The following is an 18,028-nucleotide window of genomic DNA, read 5'->3' as shown; positions in this document are numbered from 1 at the left end:
ATGCCACTTTCGTCATTCCCATTGTATTCTTGTAACATGGATTTTTGTTTGGCTGAAACAATCTTCTAGATTTCTATCTATAAATTATATATCTGGTCGTTTCTTCCCCTTTCCAAAAGGTCTCGTTTTGTGCGAATGGAAAGAACGGCCCGCCCCCTTTGATCTACCTGAGGTGTAGGTAACCTACCTGGGTGGTCAACCTTGTATGCCTGTTTTCCAACCGTTTCAACATCCCAATGTCCAAACCCAAATTCCAATGCTCTCCTGTTTGTTCCTTTCAACGCCCTTGTCGTTTTCGTCATTCGGCTTTGTGGTGCTCCGACGTTGCATGTCTGTATGTGTGTCTGTGTCGTCTGGGGGGTGTTTTTTTTTCTCTACTGGGTTTTCTTAAATTCTTTCCCCTGTTATCCTTCTTGACAACAGTAGCGGGTCGTGTCGTCTACGCAACGACCTCGACCTCACCCGTGGCTTTGTTCACAGTCATGTTCTTCGCGGCGGGCTCCTGGCCGGTCGACCGCCCGTCGCCGTCGTCGCCGCCGTCCAGGGGTTGACTGGCTTCGTCCTCGGGGCCCAACTTGTCGGGCCGTTGGAGACCTTGGTCCTCCCAGCCCTGCATCATCCGCTCAAACAGTCGTTTTTGGGTGTGGTGGTCGAACTGGGGTTCCGTCTTGCCCCGGCGGCGCCGCGAGTCCACCGTCTCCGTGAAAAAGGCGTCCTCGTCACCGTCCGAGGCGAAATCGGACTCGAAGGTGTAGGTCCGGAACTCGCAATTCTCCCACCCCGTGCCGGACAGCTTGTCGGCCTCCTCCCAGTCGTCGGTGATGTAGTGGAGGTAACCGCCGTGGGCGACGAGCACGATCTCGACGTCCTGGTCGCCGCCGGCCGACAACTCCCGCGCCTTTTGCCGCAGGAGACGCCGGGTGTCGCGGGCGCGGAGGGCGATGGCGCCGCTGGCGGGTGAGTAACGGTTGTCGAGGGTCTTGACGTTCCAACCCTCCCCGACGAGGGAGAGGTCGACCGGCCAGGAGTGCCCGGCGCACCGGGCCCGGAGGACGTCCGGGTCGGAGCCCGTGTCGCACGGGAAGTCGGACGTCTCTTGCGCGTCGGGGACGGCGAGGATCAGAGGGGGGCACTTGCCGTTGTCCAAGGCCGGTGAGAAGGTGAGGTACGCCGTGTGCAGGGTGCGAGAGAGGGGTGAGGCCGCGACCAGGGAGATGTTGGACTGCGAGGACGGCGGGAAGTGGGTTCGTTGGAGGTCGGCGCATTGGGATTCACCCAGGGGCGTGAGTTTGGGGTCCGGGAGAGAATGGAATTCGCTGCCGAGGTTGTGATATCCCTGGGCGTGGCGGACGAGGTGGACTCTCGGTTGGGATGGCATGTTGGTGTGAGTAGCAAGTGAGGTGGTGTTGTTAATATGCGTACGATGATGTTCGTTCCAAAAAAAAATGAGAGGCGGAGGGGTAAAGTCGAGAGTGCGTTGGGTTTGGGAGGGGCACGAGCTCAATGATGGTGACTTGTGTAACGTAGGGGAATACAAGCGCCGACAGAAACAGGGTACGTGGCAAACGGAACGAATGTGTTTATATGAAGACAGGAAAGAAGATCTGGTCGAATGGGAGACGAAGTGAAGATTTCATGCGTTAACTGTAGCATGAGTCAATCGTCATTATTCATCAATAAACATTGGGTACGGGCAACTCGAAAAAAAAAACCCGCAATCTTCGGTGTCAAATGGCCCGTACACGAAGACAGTATCCATCTGTTCCCGTAGACTGGAGTGAGTGTTGACGTTTTGAATGGTCAACAAATGAGGTGACGCGGTTGACGCATGAGGCTAGACGGCGGCGATACGATGAGGGACGGTATGGCGGTCCGCCGTTTCGATGTTCGATGTTCTGAGGACGTCGGCAAACGGCATCCCAACAATTACCTAGTCAAGGTACTTACAATAGAGGTGCCCGCGGGATTCGTTGAGAATACGAGACGAGGTAACAAGCAAAAGCACGGAAACACAGTGTGCATGCTGACACAAGGTATACGAGTATACGAGTGTACGAGTATATACGACTCGTGTGCTCCGTACAGTAGGAATACTGTAGGTGTTTTCTCGTGTAAAAAGCACTTACTTCAAGGAAAAAGAAAAAGAAAAATCTCCATCGCATTCCAAAGAGTGGTATATATTAAGTCCCGTCTACATTCTCGTATAGCATCCCGATCATTCCGCCCTGGCCGCATTAAAGTTTCTTTACCAGAGGCACATACATACATACTCCGTACATCCAACATGAATGATCATGAATCACTCATTCTGTTGTTGTGCTTCGATTGTGCTCCCTCGTAGCCATCCCATCCAACTACTTCGGTTTGCTCGCTTCTGAGCCTCTTCTTCTGCATTCTGGGTTTGTACCAGACGCAACGGTCGGAGTTGGTTCTGCTTCATCACTGCCCCAGGGATATTGGCCTGCTGTTGGTGACTGTGGGCTCCTCCTGACACCGCCGCAGTAGAGCTCCCGTCGGTCGTTGACCGCTGTTCCTCGCTGTGATCACTGGTCACGCTGTTGGCAGAACTATCACCACGTGGACCCGAGGGCACACGAGGGAAGTACGAACCGCGCCCTTGGGACATTGGCGGACTCAGCGGACGAATTCCAGGGCTCAAAGGACTGCCCGAGGCCGTACGCATGGGAGATCCACGGTTCATCTGCTGAACCAATGCAGCCGCAGCCATGTCGGTCTCGGCCTGGTCAGACCTTGCTCGGCGATGCTGGCCTCGATGGAGTGGAATACTGGGAGCCGTATCGGGATTCTCATTTGCTGTCGGTGCTGAAGGCGGCTGCGCGTAGGACATTGGCCGCGGTCGAGCCCCTCCAGGTCGTGACACAACAGATCGTGCTCGCTGCAAGAACCCGCTCATAGCGGCCGATGCAGGTGTTGCCGCCGCATTTTGCGCATCGGGCACCGCAGGAAGTGCCTTGTCCGTGGTTGCACGTTTGGGGGGAGTTGGTGGTATTTCCTCGGTGTCTTGGAAGATATGTTCAAAGCCAGGTTTCTTGAGCATACGACCAATGATTTTGTCAATGTATAATCCGAGGGCCTTGTTTTGCTCTTCGAGCACCCTATACTCGGTCTCGAGCTTTCGAAAGGCGTCTGTTTTCTCCGCTTCCTCGGTGGATTCAAGTTCTTCAGCCAAAGAACTCATGCCACCGACCTCCTCGGAGTGATGTTGGCCATGGATGAAATCTCCCTTCAATGTTTTCTCGCTAAGTAGCATCTGGAAACTCTCATTCTCTTCGACCAATCGTGCATTTTGCATCTTCATCTCCATGACCGCCTTTTCCAGCGATTGAAGCCGGCCATCTCCCATGTGTTCTTGTTCGGCCAACCTCAGTTGGGCTTCCGCCAAATCAAACTTGAGGGCCTCGATGGTCGAATCTTTGTGCTGGAGCGACTGGAGTAAATCCGGAGCTGCGCTGTCACGTACCCGAGTCCCTTCCACATGGTCGGCAGAATTATCGGCCTTTGAGAAACTCGCACTGAAGCGGCTGTTGTTGATCTTCTCAGTGCCTCGAGTGCGCAATGTCTCGTTCAATCTGCCAATGACTCCTTGCAGTTCCGCCTCTTTGCCAGCTTGCCTCTCGCGCTCTTGCAGGAATGTCTCCTTGTCTTCATCGTACGTTATTTTGAGCTCTCTATATTGCCTCTCGCACTCTTTGAGTGCCGCCTTTAATCGATCCAATTCGGTCTGCCTCTGATAATCTCGCTCTTCGGCCGTAGTCTGCTCCGCTGTGGCTTCGTCCAGCCGTTGCTGCATGCCTTCTAACTGCCTTCTGTAGGATTCAGAGGCCTGCTCGGCACGCTGTACTTGTTCTCTGAGGTCTGATATCAACTGTGCGTTTGCAGACTTGGCTTCGTCGTTCTCGCTTCCGTCGTCGGCAGATGCAAAGGACGTACTTGTCCGCGTTGGTGCTTTGCGCAGAGGTCGTTGCTGGCGGAGAGAAGGAGTGCGTGCAAGACCTTGACCGGTGGTCGCGGGCACTGAGGTCGGATGGCCGGGTCTACTCGGGCTGTTCTCGTTCAAAGGACGACGGGACGAAGGGGAATTTGTTGAATTGGATAGGGGTGTCCTTGATGGGGTCGACATGTTGATGCTTGTAAATGGTGTTATTTCCCAAAGTCAATAAGGCGCTTTGACTTGATATCGATGATGTAGATGGGCCGACCTTCGATGTCAATACAGTTGAAGGAGAGTGACTGGTAAAAACAAAAATAGTATCCCAAGCACGATCAAGTCATGGGCGGAAGAGATACTGGTAATGGTGGTATTGGTCAGACTGGCAAAGCGCGCCTGCGCCTCGATGAGATGTATTGTAATGGGGATGATCAGCTACGGAAGTTGGAGATCATGCGGCTGGCAATGCAGGTCAATCTTCAGGCGGCGCAGGCAGTCGGTCAACAAATTCAGAACAAAACATTAATTAATGGGTTGCATCGCAGCGACCGCACATGCCAGTCAGTAAATTTCCGGTAGGACAATATTGGCGGACCCGACTCCTGGCTCGAGTTTCGAATCTCGAACATGGGCCCCATTGCAAACATTGGAGGCTTCTTTGGCCGAGCTGACAAACAGGGCAAACATCTTCGGCCCAAGTCACGTGGTCCAACGCCAAGATTTCGGCCAGACATTTGTGGGCAAGCCAGAGAAATTTACACTCGAGGGTTCATTTGATTTTGTTCTACCAGCAACAACTCGCCGGAGCGCACTCACCATCTCATACCTACTAGATCAACAGTAGAGCGCAACGATGGCACCAAAGAAAGCGAAGAAGACATCCGACTCCATCAACTCGCGCCTGGCGCTTGTGATGAAGTCCGGCAAAGGTTGGTTCTTTCTCATCTGCGCTCGATGTGAATGCGAACAGAAATCTAACAATCTTGCAGTCACCCTCGGCTACAAGTCTACCCTGAAATGCCTTCGATCTGGCAAGGCCAAGCTGGTCATCATCGCCGGCAACACTCCTCCTCTTCGCAAGAGTGAGCTCGAGTACTACTCTATGCTTTCCAAGACCAATGTCCACCACTTCGCTGGCAACAATGTGAGTCCAAAATAAAAGACCCTGAGAAGAAGCTCTTCTGGGCTTTGGAGGGATTATGGCTAATACGTGATATCATCCAGATCGAACTGGGCACTGCTTGCGGTAAGCTCTACCGATGCTCGACCATGGCTGTCCTCGACGCTGGTGACTCCGACATTCTCGGCGCCGCGGCATAGACGACCATTAGGCCATCACTCATGATGACTGCCAATCAATGAAACCTTCCAATGATACCCTCATCAGCATGTTCCGAGGATGGGTGGCCGTGTGGCATGAAGAGCATGTACCAAAACGTCCCCACAAGGAGAAAAAGTGTGCCAGCGGTGCGAGTGGTGCCAGATAGAGGAAGCATAGAAGTATCTAGTCAATGATTGAGCTTCCTTTGGGTGACATGAAGTCTTTTTCAGTTTTCCTGCTGCAGTCTTGTCTTTCTGTTGCCTTCTGATTGCCTCCCTGCGGACGGAGGATGTATTCAAGCCATGCGAATTAGCCACTGTACAGCACCTTTGCCTGGTGCACTGCCCCATTGTATGCATCTATCGGACATGTATGTTGTCCAAATGGCGAAGTATTGCATGTAGAGTGTTACGAATGGGTCAACGCCAGTAAATACCCGTTGGAGGCACTGCAGTCAGTGGTACCGCCAGCCCCTACGTTGCCCAAAAACCCAACCCAAGGCAAAATTCACATAATCATCCTCATCTGAAAGGAACTGCGGCATGAAATAATCCCGTCTATTCCAGGCACATTGACTACTTTTGGACATGCTATTGTTGTATGGCAATAGGCGACTACTCGAGACTATTCGAAGAGAGTCGGTAGCCGGAAGCAGAATCGACCGGAGTTGCACGTGACGCACACAATCTCTTGGCAGAGCGGCGAAGTTGATTTCCAATCATCCTGCGACGGCGCAGACTCTTTAAACATCACGGCCTCTTTTATCACTTCCTCCCCTCAACCACATCGTTCGCAAGAAGTGCAGTTATTCCGAACAACCGTCAAAATGGCCAGAAGACCTGCTCGTTGCTACAGATACTGCAAGAACAAGGTCAGTAGATGACATGCCCGGATTATGGTGATGATTTTGAAATATTGACTGAGTGCAGCCATACCCGAAATCTCGATTCAACCGTGGTGTGCCCGACCCCAAGATCCGAATCTTCGATCTTGGACGAAAGCGTGCCAATGTCGACGAGTTCCCTCTCTGCGTGCACATGGTCTCCAACGAGTACGAACAATTGAGCTCTGAAGCTCTCGAAGCCGCCCGTATCTGCGCCAACAAGTATGTATTATAAATCAACGAGGAGAAGGAATTGCGGTTCTAACACACAAAACTCCAGGTATCTCGTCAAGATCGCCGGCAAGGAAGGTTTCCACATGCGCGTTCGAGCACACCCATTCCACGTCGTCCGTATCAACAAGATGTTGTCTTGCGCTGGTGCCGATAGACTGCAAACCGGAATGAGAGGTGCTTGGGGCAAGCCTCAGGGTACCGTCGCCCGTGTCAACATTGGTCAGATCCTTCTGTCCGTCCGAACCCGAGACTCCCACCGTGCCACCGCCGTCGAGGCTCTTCGACGATCCATGTACAAGTTCCCTGGTCGCCAAAAGATCATTGTCAGCAAGAACTGGGGTTTCACGCCCATCCGCCGCGAGGAGTACATCAAGTTGAAGCAGGAAGGTCGCCTTCTCCAGGACGGAGCCTACGTTCAGTTCCACCGCAGCCGTGGCAACATCGAGCAGAACATGAAGCGATTCCCCGGTGCTTACGAGGTTGCTAGCGAGGCATAGATGGGTGGTGATTCGGTGTGCGAATTGGGATGAAGCATGATGTATTTCTAGGTGGAATAACTGAATCCAGCTAGCATCGCGAGAAATGAATCAATGATTGATACCAGTTCAGGTGTTCTACATGGGTTCGTCCAAAATGAGAATTGCAAGTTTGACTCGCATCCATTGAGCATGATTCGTTCCTAAGTGCACGGTTTCCTCGCTGCAGAATATTCGTATTGGGTCATGTTGGAGCCAAAGTCCAGGTCCCCACAGGTACATTGAAAAGTGACGAAAACGAACATACATCGGCCCTGGTAATGTGTGCCGGGCTAGATAATGTTATGCCAGTATCGAGTCGAGGACGAAGTGGCGCACCATCTCGTACTCCATAATAGATGGTGGTAGATTCGGTGTTCAGTGGACTCGTCTCGGGTTTCTTATCTGATAAAGGTGCTTCTTACTCGGAATTTACGACCTTGAAACCCGTGAATGTTCACTTGTGATCATGTAAGAGGATACGTGTTAGCGTGAGGCAAATGGTTCTGAATAATACGGCGTCCAGAAACAGAAATATTCAAGCGAAAGGCGCGACAGGGGGTGGATGAAGATGAGGCCATTTGGACGGGAAATGGCGCTTGGCCCCGTAGCTGATGAAGAGGCAGCGAAAGGGCAGGTTTTCTAGCCCTGGTGCTAGCAAGGATGAGCAGATAATCTGTCGAGGCCTTGTGAGTAATATTGTAATACGGCCAGGGCACACGAGGCAGAGGGATGCAGAGAAGGGCGGAAGGATGACGGGAGGAGAGACAGGAGAGATAGGCGTAACAGGGGAGATTTGCCAGAGCAGCGTCATGCAACACCATCTTCGCCTACGAATTGCAACACTCGTTGGTCACGCTGCATCACTTGCGGCTTCGTCTCCCGGAAGCAAGGATGGCAGCGAGGCCAGTGAGAGATACAGGACGGAGTGCGATAGATCCTCCGTACGACCCCATCCGTCCTTTCTTCAGCACTATTCCAGGTTCCCAGATTCAGCCGGACCGTGCTTTATCGCGCCGATTATTGCATTACATACGAGCGATGACTCGGTCACCATCTCATCCCAACCAACACCCATCCATCCAACGCATAGACACCTACGGATAGTAGACTGCTGTCACTCAACCTCTTTCGCCCAACACTGATTAATATTCTCTCCCTTTCATTCATCCTATTTCAATCACCGCATCACCGTGTCATCCGCGTCTTCGGATGTCCCTATTTATCTGCAATTACTCCAACCCAACTTAGACTTCGACTCTATCATCCCCACCGCATCTTGTGACTATCTCCCCCCGAGTCTCCTACGGTACGACCTCTGACTGCCTCGCGTCGCCTATATCGGAGCAGGCACTCCACGCTTGGACGCCTTCACGAACTTTGGTATTGTCGATAGAATACACAAAGACCGGGCAACAAAGAACCTCCTCCGTCTTGCCTCACCCGTCTCTGCGCCTACAAAGACTCCCCTAATCCTCGTGCGTTGGTAGCACGACCAACCCGTACATCAGCGGGTTGGAGATCATGGCCTTCCAGCAATCCGCCGCACCTCGTCCCATCGTCATCAATCATGCTCAATCACAAGAATCATCATCATCATATCATTCACAGCAGCGGGCCACGGTAGAGGACTCGCAAGAATGGATCCTCTTCACTCCGTCCACTGCCGACTCCACCATTACCCGAACCCATACCACCCAGACAGCTGGCCTGTCCAGGGCGAGCGATGTATCATTGAATACGGCAGGGAGGTCAGGCAGGCTGGAGTCATCTGTGTTTGAAGAGGATGTCACAGAAGATGGTGAGCTCGATAGTTTGGACGACGGATTACATGCCTTCCGAGAACCACCGCTCTACCCCACCATATCCCAACAGACCCACGGCGCAGTCCTACCAACTCATGATGGACTGGGAACCTTTCCTGCTTCCAGCCCTCCTGTCCTTGAACAGTTATGGCAACATGAGGCTTTCAACTCCAAGAGGAAGCATGATGGCCATCACCGCCGGCCTTCAAGTGTACAAAGAAGACTTGATACCATCGACGAGATCGAGCAACAGGCGAGTGAAGAGAAACGGATGCGGATCGAGAGATGGCGCATGGAGCAAAGCCAGGCTCTGATGGATGAGGTAGAGCGAGAAACCCGACGACGATTACGACGGGGTTCCCAGCAATCCACCTATCAGGACAGTCACGCCTCGATCAACGATGATATCCTTGGGTCAACACCTAGACAAAGTGATTATCTATCGAAGCCTGAGGAAGACAGTGAAGAATCCGAACCCTTCTGGAGAAGGATCACGAGAAAGTTTATCCGTGACGTTATCGGTATCGATGAGCCATTGCTATCTGTCATCTTTGGAGAGTCTCTCCCGGAAGAGGTTGAGAATCTGCCATCATCGAGCAGGACTTTGCCTACCATTCCCGAACAAATGCCAGATGTCACCAGCACCGAAGATTATACGTGGAGAGACAAACTCCTGCAACGAATTGCACGAGAACTGGGTGTCTTCGTCCACCAAATCTCGCCTCATTCAGGACCCTTCACCACTTATTCTCGCAGTCCTGACTATGCCGGCATGCCCGTGTCCGTGCCTCAACCCAAACCTCGATTGGCCCCAAGTACTCGTCCAGAGTCTCAGATCAAGGACACAATGACATCGGTCTTGACCCCCAACTTCCCGCCGACCGTTCAGGACCCTGCGCATGCTGAGATCTGGGGTTTCGAAGAAGAACCCGCGTCGACTTCGTCTCCACTTGACTCAACCACCAATTTACAACGAGAACGAGAGTATTGGGAACGAGAACTTGATTTGAAGATGGTGTTCAGGTATCTGCGAGACAAGTTTGTCACGCGACCAACTACTCAGCCACCACCAGCATCTCAACAAAGGGTGGAAGATGCAGCTACCAGGGCCGCCATCATTCGTCAACATCACCCCCTTGTTGCTAGGGCACATCGATCTCCAGTACGCTTACGACGAGAGTCACGAACAAGTGTGAGACGGCCTACCAGCAGCTGTGCGAGCGAAAGTGTCCGAAGTAGTCGAAGAGCTTCGATGGTCAGAAGTGGTTCCAGCCGCAATTATTGGGATATTGGTGGAAGTGTCGGCAGTGGGAGTATCTTGGCTAGTGGCGGCGGCTGGGGAGAGGTGTAATGACCTTGTGTGCGAACGGCAATGACTATGATACAGAAGGATTACGATACACAAGGGGGCTTTCTGTGGTTTCTCATGTCCCTAGAAAGGGAATGACTTGTACGAATATATATTGACGACTTACACTGTGGGTGTTTAATGGGCTACTCAGGGACGTTAGAGATGACGCCTGAGGGACTTGCATCGGGATTCGGGGCTCGGTATAAGAATATATGAACGATGTGCTCTGCATGACGAACAATTACTAGGCACCCATATATGGTTTCTTCTGTTTCCTCCGAAGCTCCTCGTCTGCCTTGGGAATTTTCAAATCCTCTCCCCCTCGATTCAACCATCAAACTGGGATTGCCACCTTTCCCAATCAATGACGTAGAAGAAAATATTGGTCACATGATCCTTGTCCCACGTCGTGATTGGCCATATAGTGGTGGGGTCCGTCTTCGGCTCTAAGTTTGCCTTTGTTTACTTTTGCACTTTAGCCCGATGTGAAGAAGTAATCCATCATCCTCCACTGCTGTTGTTCTTTTTCCTCTTCTATCCTGGTCGAGTGCGGTTGCGCAAAGTCCGTTTCCAAAGTTTTTGAGTGATTGCGGCCGCAGCGTGCAGACCGCAGGCCACCACTGTCATGGCCGAAGACAACGAACTCTATTATCTCCAGCCGGGATTTGACCTCAGCAGCCTCACCGTTCCGAAGCTGCGGTCTATCCTCGTCACGCACGACATTCCTTACTCGTCCGGGGCGAAAAAGGGTCAGCTGCTGGAAACAGTCGAACAAGAACTTTTGCCGAAAGCCTCCAAATTGCTCAAGGCGCAGGCGAGAGTCCGTCGCACGAGCAAAGGCATCACGGATGTCCCCAGTAGCCAGGAAAGCACCGTGGATGGCGAGGATGGAGGCGACAAACAGTTGATGCCACCTCCCAAGACGCCGCGAAGCAGAAAGAGCAGATCAGAACTGGCCACTGAAACTACCGACGCCGCGCCGTCGACTTCCAGGCGCCGCACCAAGACCCCCAGCCGACGGAGCACGACCAGAACGCCAAGGGCATCAGACACGGAACCAGAAGTCGAACGGACAGGACGCAAATCACGCAAAAGCATACCGCAGCCGATCCTTCCACCGGCCGTGAAGATCGATGAGCCAGATGCCCGGATGAAACGAGAATCATTAGAAGCAGGAACCAGCCCATTTTCAGATGATAATCCCTTTCAGTCTGGCTCGAGTCCTCCGTCCGGCGCAGACCGACGTAAATCTGCTTCTCGATCACGCAAGTCCTTGACAGCAACGAGTACAAGGAAGAGTCCCACCAAGCGTAGAGAAACACGTTCGCCGCCCATCAAATCCGAAGAGGACGAACCGTTGCGAGCATCATATTCCTTTCCAGTATCAAGAATCACGTCAGACGAACCAGAAGATGGAGTACAGGTTACTGAGGAGTTCACAGCCGATGCCGCTCGTGAGCTGGCCGAAGATGAGAGGAACGGACAAGTTGTACCGGCCAGACCGTCGGCGCTCGTGCGGCGGAAGAAACAGAAACCGACGAGTACAGTCGCCAAAACTGCGCCATGGGCTGTCATGACCACTGTCCTTGCGGCACTTGCAGGCTGGTACAGACAGGAAAAGATCAACGTTGGCTATTGTGGAGTCGGAGAGCCTCACTGGTCGTTGGCGCAGAACCCACACATCCCTGCTTGGGTGCACCAGAATTTCGAGCCGACATGTGAGCCGTGTCCACAGCATGCCATTTGTTATCCAGACATGGAGGTGCAGTGTGAGACGGATTTTGTTCTCCAGCCTCACCCGTTGAGTGTCAATGGACTTGTGCCACTTCCTCCGACGTGCGAACCGGACAGCGAGAAACAAAGACGTATCAAGGCTGTAGCTGACAGGGCGGTCGAAGATCTCCGAGAGAGACGGGCAGCATATGAATGTGGAGACACGGTCAGCAAGGCGGAAGAAGCGGTTTCCAGTGCCACGGCCAACGTTCAGGCAGTCGCCAAGTCCACGGCTTCTAAGCTCGAAGTCACGGAAGAAGATCTCAAAAAGTCGGTGTCGAAGCTCAGAAGAAAAGGCATGACGGAACAAGAATTTGAAGATCTCTGGCGTGGAGCCCTAGGAGATATCATGGGCCGCGATGAAGTTGAGGTCACGCACGATACGTAAGTCTCCTTTTGCCCTTTTTTTCCAGCAAACAAGCACCCGGTCTCGGCATGTCTCCTTTTTCTCTCATCTCATGCGAATCGCTGACTGACCAAGTGTCGCTACTTCTGAAATTACAGATCCGGACGACTTGTCCTCTCAAGCACCTCCCTCGCCCGACTCCCCTTCGGATGCGCCGTCCGACGATCTATGGTCCGGACGGTTTCGCAAAATCGAATCCCTATTGGAGTTCTGATCGCAATCATCTCGGCCTTGTTCTACGGACGGAACAAGATCATGGCCTACCAGCGCGCCACGGCACAGATTCCCGGTCTGGTCGCGACGACTCTCGATAGACTTGCAACGCAGGCGGCACTGTACCACGACCAACGTACCTCGGAGGCGTTCATTAGTGTTGGACAGCTCCGGGATGATGTGTTGAGGCACGTGTTCAGTGCGAGTGAGAGGGAGAGGGTGTGGCAGAATGTACGGAAGATTGTCGAGAGTAATTCCAACGTACGTGCTGCGACGAGGGAAGGTGGAAAGACGGGCGAGTGGTCGCGTGTCTGGGAATGGATTGGACCCGTGGACCTGGCGCCGGGTTTGGAAGGGAGAAGGAGTGGTGGGGGAGGGTTGCTTGAAGCGTCGTCGTCGTCGACGACGACGGCCAGAAGAGGCGAGAACGGTAGTGATGGTGTTGAACAGCGATCGCGAATCCAGACGCCAGATCGAGCTACTGTTGAAGTGAGACGTTGGGACGAAGGACGTCCGATTTATTGAATGTTTTTTGAAGTTTTATTGTTGAGAGAGGGAGAGAGAGACAACAGAAGAGATTTTTGTCATGTTTCATTTTTTTTTGGTTCATTTTGGTGTGTTGTGAGTGTTGGGGATGATGATGATGATAATGAGGGTGTCTTGTCATGATATTCGTTTCTCTTGATTCTGTCTATTCGAGTCTCTCAGACGTGATGGAAACCCACGACGACACTTTGATTGCGTTTAGGTGTGCCCTTTCTTGTGTCAACCTCAACGTTTTCACCTTTAATTCTATATGGACTTGAACCATTTACGAGTATTCCAGAGTGGTAGTCCTTTTTTCTTCCTTCGACAGGCCTCATCTCGATCATGAATGTCCATTGGATATATGAGTACGAGGATAACTACGGACTACGACTACGACAGGACACGGGACATGGCAAATCAATCATATTTGCGACTATGGATGGGATAAGTTTTTGTGTTTCTTTTCTTCTCTTTTTTTGGTGTTTATTTATATAGACTCAAAAAAAATGAATACTCATTTATATTGACGGTGGAACAATAAACACTGCGGAATAAACATGGGGGAAAGATACCCAGGTCCTCCGTGATTTTACCAGAATGTAGACGGAGACTCGAGATTGACTGACTTGTCAATTCATCAATTCAGTAGTTCAATAAATTGAAATATTAACATGTATCAATACTTGTGGTTGTGTAGATTTATGTATAATAAAAGATACAGATGGCAATCGATCCAAGATGTGAATGTTGGTCCCTTGGTTTACTCTTCTCCCCCTTTTGTCAGGTAAAGTAATTGAACAGGGATCATCTCCTATCCTATCTCATAATATCTGATCCCATGATCAAATAACCCCCTGCCACACAGAAAAGGCCAAAGCAGGCAACCTCCCCTCCCGACCCATGTGGTCCATGTGATACATCAAACCCATCATGTGGATGGACCACCCCCAGCTGGACTCCAGGTTTCATGCGTGACCAAGAAAAAAAAAAACAGGATTTTGAACATGAAAACGAGCGAGGATCAAGTTAATTGTCAAGGGGCTGCTTGCCTGACGGCGGGGGTTTCCGACTCGAGATCAAATCAAAAGCCTGAAACATGGTCTCGTTCGTCGTCAATAAGATTTGAGATGTATCAAATCTTACGGAGAGTACGGAGAAACGAATACCGGCAATACTCACCCTCAACTTCGAGGGTAACTACCAAAGGTAAAAACCGACAGGGCATTGATGACAGAAAGTACAGAAGTATTCGTACAAGTAACCCTATCGATAGGAGGGCTGAATTACAAGTTACTAGGTACCCAAGGTAGGGTAATCAAGTAACGGGGGAAGAGGTATTTTGTACACCACAGCTACCTGCCTACCGAGTATATACTCTTTGTGAACGGCAAGGGGACTGTACCATTCACGCAACTGCGGGAGTAATCTGTTACTACCGACCGGCGGCCACTTCACACCTTTGCTGGATCCCTCACCTTGTTTGATATCAAAAGCAATACCTTGGAAAGTGTGTGATCACAAACAAAAGAAAAAGGGTCAAAGACTCACTCACCGCATATCAGTCGAAACATCAGCATCATCATCATCACCACCACCACCAACCAAGATCAGAATCAAAATTCAGCTAGATGCAACCTCTTGAAATGGCAACACCAGCAAACCCTCGTGATCCTCCTGGCCTGAGATGGCTAGAAACAATCATCCCAGGTGTATATTTTATATCAGGCTTTGGAAGTTTGATCACATTCACATCGACTGTTGGAATTGTGAGTTCCCTCTGTTTACTCCTCTCTCCCTCCGTCCACTTACCTATCTGTTATGTTGGGTATTCATCAAACTACGGTACCTGACTCACACAATCTATTTCGTATAGTTCGGTTCACCTCATCATTACTTTTCCGAGATTCAAGTCTTTATCGCATTGTCATGGTTGTTCTTCACACTCTCGTTGGCCCTAGCCACCTTGACCTCGATGGCCCTGACGTTTCAACGAGATCACGTCCGTGACGCTTTCACCCGCGGCTATAAAGGTTGGCGTGGAGGTGCCGGTGGTCGGACCGCCGGAGAGAGGAGTGTCGTTTTTGGCATTGTCGTACTTGGTTCGGGAATGTGGTTGATGCTTTTGGTCTGCCTGGCCTTTGTACTCTTGAGTCTGAGTGTGGCGGCTTATTGCCTCGCCGTGGGTTGGATCAGCTTTGTGGTCTGGGTGGGTATGATGGTTTGTACCGTCTTGTTCTGGATCTTGATGGGCCAGAGAGATTGAGAGGGAAAATAACGAGAGAGAGCCAGAGGATACAGTGATGACACAATTGGTCATTCAGGGCCTGGGATGATATGATGTGGCGCTGTTGCGTACGACAAAACTTTGCTGGACATTTGCATGCGTTCAAGATACCCCCTGTGCCTTTTTTTTGAGCAGATTTATCTGTTGAAGCAGAGAGCCTTTTTCCTTTTCACATGGCAGTTAATGTGTTTTGAGATAGCTTTGACTGTAATGGCAATCCGATCGGACTCGTTAAATTTGACAAAGTAGACATGTACTGGCTCACAGGCTTTTTGGATATTGAAAAGAAGATCTAACAATCATGGTGATCATCAAAACAAATGTCGTCAAAGCAAATCACAACCAAGTCGTTGATAGTTGCCGCATTTCAAGGCCAAAATGGTCGAAATTCCCGGAGCGGTCACGTGGTCTACACGTTAATTGAGACTTCGCGACCAACACTTTGAATGGCAACAAACCTTCCATTCATTACATCTTTGAACGTAGACACAACCCTTGATTGATATCTCCAACACTTCGATCACGGTCGAAACTGTATACCAAATTACGGGTATCCGATTTCCATTCCAAATACCGGCGACCCTAGATCCTTTTGTTTCTGGCATCTCTCAAAACCTCCCTCCCTTCGATGAGCTCGATCAGAGCCCATCATGGCAAATGTCTTCGATGACCAGGGAGATGCGGGTTTCCGTCGAAGGAGACCGAGACCCATCACCGACTACGGTACATCGATGGTTCAGTGGATGAACGATCGGAAACCGGCATACCGAGGAAGCTATCACTACGAACAAGAACGACCCAGCCTCAGCTATCTTGTCGACATATTACCACCTCCGGCGAAACGAGATTCCCCGGCCGAATCGATACCCGTGCGTCACCTGCACACCTCGTTGGGGAAATCCAAGAAACCCGTCACCGTGGTCAGATGGATGCCCGAAGGTCGTCGACTCCTGGCCGGTGTCCACAACGGCGAATTCATGCTCTGGAACGGCATGTCCTTCAACTTCGAGACCGTCACCGCGATGGGATCGAGTTCACTCCGCGCGGCGGAATGGTCCAACCGCAAAGACTGGCTGGTCGCCGCCAACGACGAAGGGACCGTCTACTACCTCCAAGCCACGCTCAACAACCCGCATCAATTCAAGGGCCACGACGCTCCCATCCGCGACATCGCGTTCGCCCCCGGCGACACCAAGTTCGTGACCGCATCCGACGACAACACCTGCAAGATCTGGGACTTCACCTCTTCCGCCGTCGAATCCGTCTTCAAGGACCACGGCTGGGACGTGAAAGCGTGCGACTGGCACCCGACCAAGGCCCTCATCGTGTCCGGGAGCAAGGACCACAGCGTGAGGTTGTGGGACCCTCGCACGTCGCGCAGCCTGACCACCCTCCACGGCCACAAGAACGCCCTCACCGCGACGGTCTTCAGCCGTGTCCGCGACCAACTCCTCGCCACGTCCAGTAGAGACGGACAGACGCGCATTTTTGACCTTCGCATGATGCGCGACGTCGCCATCCTCCGGGGCCACGAAAAGGGCGTGACCAGCGTCGCGTGGCACCCCATCCACCCCTGCCTCATCAGCACGGGCGGCGACGAGGGTTCTCTCCACTCGTACCTCCTGACCGAACCCAACACACCCGCAGGAATATCCTCGACCACGATCTCTCCGTACACTTCGTCCGACCCGCGCTCCGTCCCCGCCCAATCGATCTACCCTGCCCACCGCATCCCACACGCTCACGAATCCTCCATCTGGTCCCTCGACTGGCACCCGTTGGGACACATCCTCGCGACGGGCTCCAACGACCACTTTACCCGGTTCTGGTCCCGCTCTCAACCGGGCGAAACCACCTGTTTCAAGGACAAGTTCCACCTGGGCGAAGAAGGAGCCGAGGCCCAGGGCACGTGGGACCGCAAGTTCGGCCAGCGTCAAGCAAAGGAGCAAGAAGAGCAAGAGGCCGAAGACGAAGCGGAAGGTCTCGAAGATCAAGCCCTGTCCGGTCTTCAATCCGCCGCCGCAGGGTTTTCCATCCCCGGCCTACCTGGTTTGGGAGCGCTTGGTGGTGGTGGCAGTGGGTCAACACCATCTTTACCAGGTATCGGTGGTGGTGGTGGTGGCTTCAACAACAACAACATTCACCCTCCTCCTCTTCCTCCTCCACCCATGAACCTCCTACCAGGTCTACCGAATTTACCTGGTCAACAACAACATCCCAACAGCAACGGTCCTCCCATTCCTCAGATTCCAGGTGTAGATGCAAATTCACTTCAAAGATTACTGGCAATGTCTCAACAGAATCACTCTTCTGGTTCTGCCGGTGGTGGTAACTCTACTTCTACTTCGTTTTGGCCACAACAGCAGCAACAACAACAACAACAACAACCACCGACGGCAGTACCGCCGATTGACTTTTCAAAATTGAACCTCCCACCTGGATTCCCGCCACCTCCACCTCCTCCTGGACAATTACAAGGACAATTACCTCCTGGTCTCCCTGGCCTTGGAGGATTATCGATGCCCGGGGCAATTCCTGGTTTGGGTGGTGCCGGTGGAAACAATTCAAATTCAAGCACGCCGAGTAACAACAATCATGCGGCGGACACCGGTGGGTCGAGAAGGAGAGCACCTTTACCGAGCCAACGTGATGGGTTCAAGGCCGAACAGGCCAGAGGGAATTATCGCGTGGCTAGGTAGTTACTTGGCAAGATACCTAGCTACGTACCTAAAACCCACAGGTTCATCCCATCAATGTACGTGCGTG

The 18,028-nt window shown here is 52.1% G+C and overlaps 8 protein-coding genes across 9 annotated transcripts; 5 read left to right on the top strand and 3 right to left on the bottom strand.

The window, feature by feature from the left end:
• Positions 1-41: 41 nt before the first annotated feature.
• Positions 42-1,666, bottom strand: PV06_03118 (uncharacterized protein). Its single transcript, XM_016403875.1, has one exon. The coding sequence runs from the start codon at positions 1,376-1,378 to the stop codon at positions 440-442; it is 939 nt and encodes a 312-aa protein (XP_016264880.1). The 5' UTR covers positions 1,379-1,666; the 3' UTR covers positions 42-439.
• Positions 1,667-2,138: 472 nt separating this feature from the next.
• On the bottom strand, positions 2,139-4,454 carry PV06_03117 (uncharacterized protein). The gene has a single exon (XM_016403874.1). The coding sequence runs from the start codon at positions 4,139-4,141 to the stop codon at positions 2,300-2,302; it is 1,842 nt and encodes a 613-aa protein (XP_016264879.1). The 5' UTR covers positions 4,142-4,454; the 3' UTR covers positions 2,139-2,299.
• A 255-nt stretch (positions 4,455-4,709) lies between these two features.
• On the top strand, positions 4,710-5,639 carry PV06_03116 (60S ribosomal protein L30). Its single transcript, XM_016403873.1, has 3 exons — positions 4,710-4,878; positions 4,939-5,093; positions 5,174-5,639. The coding sequence occupies exons 1-3, from the start codon at positions 4,803-4,805 to the stop codon at positions 5,267-5,269; spliced, it is 327 nt and encodes a 108-aa protein (XP_016264878.1). The 5' UTR covers positions 4,710-4,802; the 3' UTR covers positions 5,270-5,639.
• A 457-nt stretch (positions 5,640-6,096) lies between these two features.
• Positions 6,097-6,884, top strand: PV06_03115 (60S ribosomal protein L10-A; the record flags this gene model as incomplete). Its single annotated transcript, XM_016403872.1, has 3 exons — positions 6,097-6,141; positions 6,200-6,375; positions 6,434-6,884. The coding sequence occupies 3 exons, from the start codon at positions 6,097-6,099 to the stop codon at positions 6,882-6,884; spliced, it is 672 nt and encodes a 223-aa protein (XP_016264877.1).
• Positions 6,885-8,426: 1,542 nt separating this feature from the next.
• PV06_03114 (uncharacterized protein) lies at positions 8,427-10,058 on the top strand (the record flags this gene model as incomplete). Its single annotated transcript, XM_016403871.1, has 1 exon — positions 8,427-10,058. One exon carries the CDS (start codon positions 8,427-8,429, stop codon positions 10,056-10,058), a length of 1,632 nt encoding a protein of 543 aa, XP_016264876.1.
• A 483-nt stretch (positions 10,059-10,541) lies between these two features.
• Positions 10,542-13,420, top strand: PV06_03113. Of its 2 annotated transcripts, none has more exons than XM_016403869.1 (2): positions 10,542-12,215; positions 12,336-13,420. In XM_016403869.1, exons 1-2 carry the CDS (start codon positions 10,684-10,686, stop codon positions 12,973-12,975), a joined length of 2,172 nt encoding a protein of 723 aa, XP_016264874.1. In that variant the 5' UTR covers positions 10,542-10,683; the 3' UTR covers positions 12,976-13,420. The 2 variants fall into 2 exon arrangements, with proteins under 2 accessions (XP_016264874.1, XP_016264875.1); XM_016403870.1 differs by having other exon boundaries at positions 12,313-13,420.
• A 918-nt stretch (positions 13,421-14,338) lies between these two features.
• On the bottom strand, positions 14,339-15,559 carry PV06_03112 (uncharacterized protein). The gene is made up of 2 exons (XM_016403868.1): positions 14,788-15,559; positions 14,339-14,733 (listed from the first exon to the last, which is right to left on the bottom strand). Exon 1 carries the CDS (start codon positions 15,293-15,295, stop codon positions 14,933-14,935), a length of 363 nt encoding a protein of 120 aa, XP_016264873.1. The 5' UTR covers positions 15,296-15,559; the 3' UTR covers positions 14,339-14,733; positions 14,788-14,932.
• A 177-nt stretch (positions 15,560-15,736) lies between these two features.
• Positions 15,737-18,013, top strand: PV06_03111 (uncharacterized protein). Its single transcript, XM_016403867.1, has one exon. It carries the CDS (start codon positions 15,913-15,915, stop codon positions 17,959-17,961), a length of 2,049 nt encoding a protein of 682 aa, XP_016264872.1. The 5' UTR covers positions 15,737-15,912; the 3' UTR covers positions 17,962-18,013.
• The last annotated feature ends 15 nt before the right edge of the window (positions 18,014-18,028 follow it).

This window comes from Exophiala oligosperma (assembly GCF_000835515.1).
Source record: "Exophiala oligosperma strain CBS 72588 unplaced genomic scaffold supercont1.3, whole genome shotgun sequence".
NCBI classification, from domain to species: Eukaryota; Fungi; Ascomycota; class Eurotiomycetes; order Chaetothyriales; family Herpotrichiellaceae; genus Exophiala; species Exophiala oligosperma.
The sequence above is the reverse complement of the archived record's forward strand: the minus strand, read 5'-3'. Positions and strand labels throughout refer to the sequence as shown.

Excerpts from the sequence above, each read along its gene's own strand:
- PV06_03112 (XM_016403868.1), bottom strand. The coding sequence starts at position 15,295 with ATGACCAATTGTGTCATCACTGTATCCTCTGGCTCTCTCTCGTTATTT.
- PV06_03118 (XM_016403875.1), bottom strand. The coding sequence starts at position 1,378 with ATGCCATCCCAACCGAGAGTCCACCTCGTCCGCCACGCCCAGGGATAT.
- PV06_03111 (XM_016403867.1), top strand. The coding sequence starts at position 15,913 with ATGGCAAATGTCTTCGATGACCAGGGAGATGCGGGTTTCCGTCGAAGG.
- PV06_03116 (XM_016403873.1), top strand. The coding sequence starts at position 4,803 with ATGGCACCAAAGAAAGCGAAGAAGACATCCGACTCCATCAACTCGCGC. Across the intron at positions 4,879-4,938 it reads TGTGATGAAGTCCGGCAAAG|TCACCCTCGGCTACAAGTCT; the intron begins GTTGGTTCTTTC and ends ACAATCTTGCAG. Across the intron at positions 5,094-5,173 it reads ACCACTTCGCTGGCAACAAT|ATCGAACTGGGCACTGCTTG; the intron begins GTGAGTCCAAAA and ends GATATCATCCAG.
- PV06_03113 (XM_016403869.1), top strand. The coding sequence starts at position 10,684 with ATGGCCGAAGACAACGAACTCTATTATCTCCAGCCGGGATTTGACCTC. Across the intron at positions 12,216-12,335 it reads GTTGAGGTCACGCACGATAC|ATCCGGACGACTTGTCCTCT; the intron begins GTAAGTCTCCTT and ends CTGAAATTACAG.
- PV06_03117 (XM_016403874.1), bottom strand. The coding sequence starts at position 4,141 with ATGTCGACCCCATCAAGGACACCCCTATCCAATTCAACAAATTCCCCT.